This window comes from Mixophyes fleayi, chromosome 2 (assembly GCF_038048845.1).
Source record: "Mixophyes fleayi isolate aMixFle1 chromosome 2, aMixFle1.hap1, whole genome shotgun sequence".
Lineage (NCBI taxonomy): Eukaryota > Metazoa > Chordata > Amphibia > Anura > Limnodynastidae > Mixophyes > Mixophyes fleayi.
In genome coordinates this window covers 37,183,069-37,194,515 of record NC_134403.1, presented here as the reverse complement: position 1 = coordinate 37,194,515, position 11,447 = coordinate 37,183,069, and the positions used below count along the sequence as shown (strand labels likewise).

At 30.7% G+C, this 11,447-nt stretch overlaps 1 protein-coding gene across 7 annotated transcripts in view; it reads right to left on the bottom strand.

Annotated features, from left to right (window-relative positions):
* Positions 1-1,380: 1,380 nt before the first annotated feature.
* Positions 1,381-11,447, bottom strand: part of GRIA4 (glutamate ionotropic receptor AMPA type subunit 4) — a 294,843-nt gene continuing 284,776 nt past the window's right edge. For 2 of the 7 annotated variants that reach the window (XM_075198804.1, XM_075198803.1), the window contains exons 15-16: positions 10,401-10,535; positions 1,381-2,505 (exon numbers count right to left, since the gene is read on the bottom strand). In XM_075198804.1, coding sequence (XP_075054905.1) covers positions 2,341-2,505; positions 10,401-10,535 — 300 coding nt within the window. In that variant the 3' untranslated portion in view covers positions 1,381-2,340. Of the gene's footprint in view, positions 2,506-4,896; positions 4,970-10,265; positions 10,536-11,447 lie in introns of those variants that run through there. The other 5 variants (XM_075198805.1, XM_075198806.1, XM_075198808.1 and 2 more) reach the window with 4 other exon arrangements.

Sequence of the window (11,447 nt, the reverse complement as noted above, 5' to 3'; positions counted from 1 at the left end):
TAACAGGGAGGGGATTGGGGGTATGCACATAGTCAGTGTACCGTAAGGGTGTGCTGAGCTTGAGCGCATACAGCAACATCTGTTTCAAGCTTTGGGCATCTCTCAGTTATGTGTTTTTCAGTCCAATCACTTGCACCAGCTACAAGTCAAGTCTAAGTGCTGAGTCATAGTGTAGTACATGCAATCAAGAGCAACTTTAAAAATGCACTTGTACAGTAATAACATCAAAAATGGATTTCTAGTTAAAAAAAAATAAAACAAAACTTTATTTCATAATGATTTTTCGTAAATGACTATATTATGACCAGGTGACAATAATTTAATGCTTTTGTTCTTTTTGGAATTTATATTCCACATATGGTACGCATCCTGCAGTGTATTGTGTCTGTCTCAATAGGTCAATGCTGTATATTCAGAGAGTGCCTAGAACCATATTCAACAAGAGACATTTCTGCTGACCCATTTCTAGTTGAATGTGGACGTGTGTATACCCGATTTAAATGCGTTTTAAAAAAAAACACACAATATGTTCATTTTGCATTCTCTGATAAATCAGGCCAACAGTGTGGAGGATAAAGGACTATTGCTTCTCACGTGTTGCAACTGCAAATACTGAATACTTGCAAATTATGGAAATGACATGAATATGCATGTAATACAATGTTTTTTTCATAGAGAGATTATATTTCATCAATAGTTTCCTTTTAACATATTAGTCAAGTCCTGAAAACACAATCTCCTATATTTTAGTTCCTTCAAGCATTTTTAAGTCTTTCTACACAACCTTTGACATTCATGTTTTCTGTGATTTAACACTTATTTACCAGGTGTCATGTAAATATCCATTTTCTATATGCTAAAAAAATAGAAAACATACTTTTATTAACCCCAATAAACAGATCATAGTGATATAAGTAATAAAATAAAGCATTAATCATTTTTCAATCTCCTGCTCATATTTGCTTGGTATACCTAAAATTTAAAACAAACAAAACAAAACTGTTGCAAACTGTTGCAAAAAATATATATTTTTTGTGGCATCTAGGCTTTTTTTCTTGCTAAGATAAAACATTGCACAGCCTTCAACAGTTCAATATTTCTCTGTTAATGTACATTATCTAGCAGGAAATAAAAGGTATATTACAATGCAAGAAAAAAATGGCAAATATACTTACAATACAAACATAGGACTATGGCATAAGTTTATCAAGCATATCACAGTGATTGTAAAAACACCCTGATTTGTGAAATATTGAAAATTATATAACCACTGTTGGCTTGTTAGGCATTTAGATTCCATTTCCATCTCAATTCACAGATGTCAGGATTTTAAAATAAAATTCTTTAATAACTCCAGGTCTGAACAGCTTAGAAAGAATGTATGTTTTTTTTTGTATTCTTTTTATTTTTGGTGGGTACAAAAAAACACATATTTTTACACAGAACAAGATTATAAATAATATCTGTAACAGGAGTGACCCATAGTCTGATTTAAATCTATGTAACTGAGTGATAGGACAGTAATATCCAAGGTGGTTAAAACAGATGAATTTTATGTGTGTGCAACCGTGTTTTTATAACTGAATGATAGTAGCAGAAAATGACCCACAAGTCTTATTAAAAAAATTATCTGATTTTTTTAATACATTGATGGCATTTCTTTTTTTATTTTTTATTAATTATTGCAATGAACTGTTCCCTAAGATGATTAGAAAAAAAAATGTGTTGTACTTTACTGAATTTACATCAGTTAAAAAGCAAGCATGTCATATCTTTTTCTTTATTTTCAAAGAAAATGTAAATAATTTATTTTTCACAGGATTTACATGATTATTATTTCTTTGTTTTATCACAGTTTTTCTTAAGAGATCTATTTCAACAACTGGATAGTCATTCTTTTTTTTTATATGCATGGAGTTTCTCAATATACTGGTTAGTAATTTCATTGAATTCTATAACTATTTTCCTTCTTTGTTAGAACAGAAGTATAGTCCATTCTGATCCCACGCTTCACAGTTTAATGAACTAATTGACAAGTCTTTTTTTAAATCGTCCCTCCACGATAAATTTGTTGTTCCTAATACACTCTCCCCACCTCCCTTCCCCACCCCCCCATAAAACTAAATTATGCATTTTCCTGATATAAAATCTGAGTTTGGGTTTCCGAGCTGAGCTCATGCACACATTGTTGCTGATGATGTTTGGCGCATTTGGAGTACTTCCCGATCTCAGCAATATTTCTAGGTCTTCAGTGATTTTCCCATGATGTGGCTCACAGTCTGTGCTGTATTTCACTCACCAACAGTGTATAATTAAGGCACTCAATAAATTATTTGGTTTTTATGGTAGGTCCGATGCAATTACAGCCAATCCTGAACTTTGTCTAATTGCAGTCCCAGTGTGTACGGCCTTCGGGCAGTCGGGAGTCAAGACACGACCGTTTTCTCCTACGCTCCCCGTAATGGATAATCTGGCTTTGTTTCGTATGGCTTCAGAAAAGGTCAGCTGAATAACAAAAGAATGTAAAAAAAATATATATAATTACTATATCTGTTTTGTCACCATACCACAAAGAACATCAATATATTCATATTTATATTAGACATCTGCATTTTCATGTTACATTTGGAATAACTAATTGAAAGAACTTATCTTAAAATTTAGCAATAATTGTTTAAAATACTTCAGCATGGCAAAACTGTTTGCCTACTGTTTGATACAATATTAATCTTGCTACTAGTTTTAAGTTAATTGGAACTGTTATTTAGTCTCTTATGGTTTTAAAAATTCTGTATTACTAAACAGTCAGCTATTGCTTAATAATTTAGTTACTTTACTTTGACTGTGAGAATTGGCATAAAGTAATACAAATAAATAATATATATATATATAAATAGGGAAGTACACAAGCTGTTAATAAAATAGACATATTTCATTAGAACTTGTACAATAATTAACTGTACAAAAATCTCATAAATTGATATTTTTTTATGTAATTGCTGATGTCGAAAAAGTTTGCTGTGAACAGGAAAAGTATAAAAATATATTTAAAACATGACATCAAACAAAATGATCTGGTAGATATATTTTTCCTTGTTATTTAAATAGGCATAACTAATGAATAGGAATTTTATAGTTTGCAATATATTCTTAAAATACAGAGTTTTATTATGAAATTATATTTTCTTAGCAAATCACTGGGATACTACAATTAAGTCTCTGACTGCAGAAAGGCTTTACTACTACTATACTAATAGCTTTTAACATATATATATATATATATATATATATATATATATATATATTTATATATATATATATATATATATATATATATATATATATACACACACATATATATAATTATTTTATTTACAGTGATGGTCCAGATTAATCTGTGATGTTAACAAATAAACTAATTCATCAATTTTGCTTTTCATTTCTTTTTAGCAAATGTCTGCCATTTATAGTATTTTTTTTAAATTACAATAGTATAATTTAGTATTTTCATACTGGCTCTGTTTGAAATAAATAAAATTGCTAATAATTTGTATGAGCTCTAAAAAAAAATGTTTAAATAAGACTAGCTTATGAACATTTTTTATGTCATTGCAATAGAAGCTGAAATACAGAAGTATTATACACACAATAATTTAACTTATCACTAAATGACTACAAATTGCTACACAATAGGACTGACCAATTCATGCGCACATAGGATCCTTGCATATCTTCTACGCATTTTTGCTCCTCAGAGATTCCCAAAAAACACCATAAATTAAAATGGAGTACATCAATTTTCTCATAGTATAGTCCTATAATGTTTATGACATGAGAAACTTTCCATAAAAAAAAATATATACATTCCTCACTCTGCTAATAGGCTACCTACTAAACCCTGCAGAGGTGGGTGCAGGAATTAAATGATCGTGGATTCTACAGCAAATATTCCAAAAACATACTAGTAGATTAACTGTTTGCTATCAAAATTGACCCTAGTCTCTCTTTCTGCCTGTCTGTGTGTGTGTATGTGTGTGTGTGTGTGTGTGTTAGGGAATTTAGGCTGTACGCTCCAGTGGGGCAGGGACTGATGTGAGTGAGTTCTCTGTTCAGTGCTGCGGAATTAGTGGCACTAAATAAATAGCTGATGATGATGAAATATACATTTGCACATTGCTTGCAGGCCAATTCAATAATAATATTAAATAGCAGGCTAGGTTCCTGATAAGATTAAGTAGATAATAGTGTACTTCAAAACTCATGACTCCATAATATGTTTCATTAACAAATTAACATCTATTTGTGAAACTCTGCACCTAACACACTTTTTTTTGGATTTAGGGTACTAGTTATGCAACTACTATAAATATGGGTTGCTGAAAGCAGACACTGCAAGACGTCTACAAGCCAACATAAATAATATAATTCAATATCTTTTAGTATGATAATCATGGACTTTTTGAATAATGAGTTTTTCCCAAATGCAAATTCCATTAATTCTTCTTGTCCATCATAACTCTTGATGAAATATACCAAGATCATAAAGCTCTGATGTAAGGAAAAAAATTACACAATGCTTTTGATGTAATGTAAAATGTGTACCATGTAGAAGCAATTTAACATCTGCATTTAAAGTTTTCTTATAGTGAACATAATGAATGTGGCATAAAAATAATATATGTATTAACCTGAAAATATGACTATGGTGATGTCATTGTAAGAGGCAGCATTAATCTGTCTGCATCTTTGAAGCAATTGGATCTGAGTATTTGGGTCAGGCATCACAGCATATACTCATGATCAAGCAGTCAAGGTGAGAAAGTGGGTTATTGGGTGTGTAAGTCAACAAAAAGTTGAAATGTTTCAATGGTTGTAAACTTTGAAAAACCAACATACTTTTACAGTAATGTATACTGAAGGAGAATAGCCCTGTTTTTGATGATCTGCAACAACCTTGCATTTTCTTCACCTAGAACGTAAACAAAATAACATGACGCTTAAGGTAAAGAATCACAATGTTTTGTTGCAGAATGGAAGCAGATGCCACAAAAAATGAAGCAAAATACTTTTATACGGCAACTCGGACCACAGTATAATTTTTAATCAAAATTTATTTGAACGTGTGCTCATTACATGCACACAGTGCAGGCAGCCATTATGTTCTGAGAATGCTGCCTATTGATGCCTCAGACATGCTTCAGTGATATCTATTATTGTTCATGAGTTCTTAAGCTGTCTTTTCCTGAATATTGGTTTAGTCCAAAAATTGGCGGCCTACACTGTATGCAGGCAGCAGACATATTGAAGTTTGGCTGTGGTCAAGTGCAATGATTGTGAAAATGGAAACTTATTTTTGTAGTTTTTGCATTTTCTTTCCTTGGGGGGATATTTTGTAAAGATAATAGTTTGAAAGGTGACTTTCTGAATTTTTATAATCAATTTTAGTAGTTAAAAATAACAAAAAAACACTAATTAAAATGTAACTTTTTTTTCTATTTTACTTACTTTCTCTTGACACCTACGCTAAAAAGAATTCTATTTTGTTATTTTGCACATTTTTCTACATTTAATATTTAGTTTTTAAAGTGTTAAACTTTAAAAAAAATCTAAAATGTAATACTTCTTAACTACAGCTTCTATAAATGCCAGTAATTCTATTTTCCTGCAATTTAGATCATGTGATCACCCTGTGATTTATAAACAACAATTAAAATGTAATGCAAACATTACATTAAAATAATCTTAAACACCTCACCATGGATAGCATAGATATGCTGAAAAAACACTAAAGCAATCAGCTCCATTATCCCATCAATGATTCAATGCCGTGAGTTTGCTTTCAAATATCTCTCTACCTTGGAGAAGTAGATCCCCAATAACAATTGTTTAATAAGTTTAGGTGGTGTTTCCCTTAATAAGGATTTTAAACATTACTCTGAAGTCCTGGTAACTTGTAATATTGTTACCAAAACAATAGGCGTTGAAACAAAATGTGATCTCAACCTACTTCAATTAGAACTAATAAAATTGTTCGAATTATAATTAAGATTTATCTGCATAACACTAACATACTTCTCAGCACTTTACTCTAAATAATAAAGAGACTCTAGCTTCTTGTTATTAATAATGCAATTTATACTACAAGAATTTGTAAAAAAAAATATATTATGTAACAAAAGAAATAAAATCTATTTTTAAAAAACTAAAATATAAGGCTTTGTGTAGGTTTGAGTTAAAATATTTGCACATCTCCTTTTAAATGACAGTTTTTAAGGCTTAAATGTGCACAATAGGCACAGATCTTCAGTGGGCACACAGTACTTATTCCTCTATCTGTGGCCGTCCAACACTGAACTATCATCTTGCCTACATTATTGGTTTTAAACAGAATAGACCGGAAATCTTTTTGCACTACTGAGTCACATTCGCTGATCTCAGATTTGTGATTTTGTGTAGGGAAAGCCGTAGACAGATGACTGAATACAGCTGGACCAATAAAGATGGCATTAGCTCTGGTAGACATAAGGTCTATATGCACTCTACTCAAAGAGTTACAGATAGGATAGGGGTTATATTTGCAAAAACCCCCCCCCCAAAAAAGGCAGTGTATGTGAACTTAGCCTTTAACATTTAGATGACTACTAAATATTGTAATATTTTGTCAGTGTAAGCAAGAATTCATTTTCAAAATTATATATTTATGCATTATTAATAATAATAATAATAATATTAATAATAATAATTATAATAATAATAGTATAACAATTTGGGAAATCGCATTAAAAAAAGCTACCTGTGCTTTAACTTAGTGATCCCTGAAAAATAGTCTATTGGGCACGTAAAAGAACTGGTTCCCTCCCAATAAAATGATTAGAAAAAACAAAACAAAATAACAACAATCCATCACCTACAGTCTAATTTCAAACTTTTCCCAGCTGTCAGATAAGTGACTAATAAATGTGCTGTCTAGCGTGATTATTTTCTGAACCCCTTGGGACCCAGGCCTGGAATATATAGCTCTTAGGTGGAGTTCCCTTTTAACTAACATTCAAGTTTAAATTCCCATCGATTGTATATAAAATGTGCATCCTTTTTAAATTATTGAACTTCTTAATTACTCATAGTTACTTGCTCACTTTAATTTATTTTTACGTTACGGAATTAGTGATTTTTGTACTGAACATAAATAGATTTAGTTGCATATTGCATATTGAGTGCATGTACAAAATGGTAAGGTTAGGGGACATTTAAAAATAAATGTATGAACACTTAGAAGTGCTCCAAAATCGCTACCTCTGCATAAAACCTAGGAGACAGTCCCATGCTTTTTCAGTTCCTCTTCCGCCTTCTCCTAACAGCTTTCAATTGCACTCTAGCCCTGATCACAGACTCAAAAGTCAAATGTGAATGTCTACTTAATAAATACAAGTTAGGAACCACAGGAGAAATTGGGACAAAGATGTCCAGAATCTCAACCTCCGTTTAGAAATTATTCTAAATGTATACAAGCTGAGAGTTAGCTGAAACTGGGGCTTTAAAGCTTCTCAGAAACGATTGCGACAACATTATAGCACAACAAAAGGAATGTATCTCTGGCTGTACAGGTTAGCAGAGTGTTTTGTTCCTCTTTCATTTTTTATATACTAATTATAGAGCAAAGTATAGTGCATTGAACATTGTGCCATGGCACATAATGTTTACTACAATTAACGCTAATACCCTAACCTATTTATAGCTAAACTAATTAGAGATCTGCCACAAAATACCACATATTCCCCATATGATCCACATAATACACAGTGAATCATTCGCTGCGCCTTCTGTAAGAAACAGTTAATAGCTACTGTTATCTCTGCACCACAGCACAACTCAGCAAATCTCATTTTCTTATTTATGGTCATGCAACTTGTCATGATCATTAAATACCATTTATATGATGGTTTTTGATATATTTTGTTGTTGATGATGGTTTTTCTTTGTTATAAAAGCAGGTGCTATACTAATTTCAAAGCTTATTTATCATCTTTATTGTACTAGAAACATAAATTGCCTTTCAGCCATTGGAAGAAATCTGAACTGATTAAAAATAGTTTATTTCAGGTGCTTCAAAGATTTGGGGTTAACTTACACCTACATTTTTTTTATTGGGAATTTTATATCATAAAAAATGATAACAAGTAAGCCTTACTAACACAATGTTTATGTAATGTTAAAATGTAATTAAAGGTAATAGCTAGGTGTTAAGGTAAATGTCATATTTTTAATTATCTCTGTTGACTAGGCTAAGCAAATATGTGTAAATAAACATGAACCACTACATAAATTATACTCTAATAAAATGATAACAAAATAAAAAAAATAATACAGATACATAATAAATATATTATGATACAATATATAATAATAATAATAATAATAACTACAATAATAATAATAATAATATAATTGTAAACAATAGATTATAAAAAGTTTAGATATTTTTGGTGATGTTGTATTAGACATTGTAATAGATTTCTACATTGGTTGCTACTCATATACTGTGGTAATATGCCTGTTGAAACCCGTGAAATATAATATGTGTTTTTGTGAATAGAGGATTTACTCTGATCCCTGCCTATGAAATTAATTGGCCAGTTCCAAGAGTCAACATTCAATGTACAGCAACAATATATCATGATGAATGCTGAATCGTTCTTGGGACTTTCATAGTCATTTAATTGTTTTCTGAGTGAGCAGCCTGGGTGGGAGCAACTGGTGCCCATTATGGCTGACAACAGAAAGGTGTGTAGTAGACTAGTTTGGTTAATTTACTGTTATAAAAATAACTTATAAAAATATAATTCATATTTTAAAATAGATAAGCTCAACAAATAAAATTGTGTCTATACCATGCTAATCAGGATTTATCAGATAGATTTAAATAAAACATGCATGAAATAATGCTGCAGAAGCTGCAAAAAATTGCATTGAAGATGAATGTCAGTATTTTTCAACATAGCAAAAATAATTATTTTGTAGGAAAACATAAAAGAGAAATTTGACACAGTGTGGTGTTATATTTAGTATCCTTATAAGTTAGTATAACTGGTCCTGCCTTTGACCTCTATACAGATGGAGCAACAGTTATCTCAAATTGATGTCCCAGGCTAGCCCAGATAATTATATCTGGAAACATTTGCTATGCTGCTTTCCAATGTGTAATTGGATTAAAGCTGCCCAAACACTGGAATATAAATCCATTAGATGTGAGCCCTGAGTGCAGACAAATTGTAAATATCTGGTCTGATGGTAAATTAAAACAAAGTTTTTGGACCATACACAGAATTTACTGACTATCTTCCTATCAATTAGGCAAAATAAATCTGTGTTCTCATGCCAAATCACATGTGCAAATTGTATGGTAACCAGAGCTCATGATATGCAAACATTAAACATAACTAGATCTAAAAATGAAATAAAATGTAATTTACGAGTAAAATATGCTTAGAAAATGCTCAATTCAAACATGTAAATAATTAATTAATATGCATAGAAAAAAACAAGCTCAAAGTAATCAAAGTAAATATTGTTATAAAACTAGTACTCACTAAATTGTAAAAATATTTTTATATGGAATAAAATTTCAGGCAAGTAAAAAATTACTGTACAAAAATAGCATGCTGTTATATGTTGTTAGGAACTCACTTATGACAGAATAATTATATAAATTACAGAGCTAGAGGAGCTATTTTTCAATTCCTAAGTCATTCTATTGAAACTTAATTTCATGTGGAACTTTTTTACACATAACAAGAGCATTAGTTACCCAAAACGAATCCAGGTTTTTGATAGACATCTTAATCAAATTAACATATTAGGATTTATCTAAGTAAATGTTTTTTTCTAAAATAATTATTTGGGATAGCATGATATATAAATCTAGGAAATCTAGGATAACTGTTGCTCCTTATGCACTCTCTCTAAAAAATATAATAGCTATATACGAAAGGTTTTCTATTGCACTATTGAGCTATTGTTAATTTCTATGAAAAACTATACTTGTAAGAAAAAAAATAATATATATATCTGTATACATATATTATTTTTACAAAGTCTATAGAAACATTTTCCAATGCAGATGTCTATAAGCAACATACACTGTACATCTGCAGCCAAGAAAATACTGAGCACTGAATTTTCTCAATACTGAAAGCTTTTTTATAGCAAGCATTACCACTAGACAGACAGGTCACAACACTGCATTACACATGGCATCACCCACTCACTGTAGTAGACCCTAGGTCCTACCCCTAAATCTTAACACTCTCGGTTCCATATACGTTGTAACCTTCTCTATATGTTGCTAAATTCTGGGTATTCTGCGAGGAAGATGGGTTAAAATTCTGTGCACTCTTTGCCACCTTCATTCGTTTCGCCTCTGCCCTTGACTTGTAACAGAACTCTATCAAAGCCACCAGCATAGCCAAGCCCAGGCCTCCAACCAGAATGTAGAAAACTCCAGCAACGTTGCTCAGACTTAATGCACTCGTCTTGTCCTATAAAAGTAAAATTACCATAATTAGCATAGGGAGAAGAGTCAACTAAGCAAACACATTTAAGGGACAAAAATACATTCAAGGAAAAGTAAATAGGAAAACCTAATAATATTCTTTCATTTCTATTCTAATGTATATTTATATATATATATATATCAATGATATGTATGCCTAAAACATATCTAAAAATACACACACATTAAACAATACAAATGGCAATAATGGGTAGTATAACAGGAATATTTTGTGTTACCAATACTTTAGGATGTAACTAGTCATTCGCCAACAGTAGAAAAATATTGTTACCTCTGTTAACTGTACAATGCAAATATAATTTGGGGTAGTTGGATATAAAGTAAGAATACAATCAAATGTATTAAACTGTATATCATATATTCTCTTTTACACAGTTTTTTAATGGTTATCCCCTTTTTATGATTTATTCAATGTCACAGTAACTAGATGTAAATATTGCAAAAACACATTTTCAATCATTTAAATAGGCACAGTAAAGTATCTAAAGGGCAGAGATTAGTTAAAATTAACATTTTGCAATTTCAAAAGAAAATAATCAAGTTATGGTAAATTATACATTTATTTGAATTTTGAAATAGAATAAGATATATTTTTACATATTGTCTCTTTTTTTTTTTTTTACAAAGAATACCATTGCCCCTGCTGCAGGTCTAAAGTTGTAATTAATGTATTATTTACTCAGTAGCTACTTTTTTTTATGAAGCAGCATGTGGGCACCTTATATTATGTAAAGGAATTTTATAGTGGGAAGAAATTGCCTCAAAGTTTTAAATATGAAAAAAAATAAATACACAAAATAAAGGTACGGATGGTTTCACTTTTTTATATAAATCAATATTTCTGTATATTAAGAGTACAAAGTCAGGTATGAAGTTT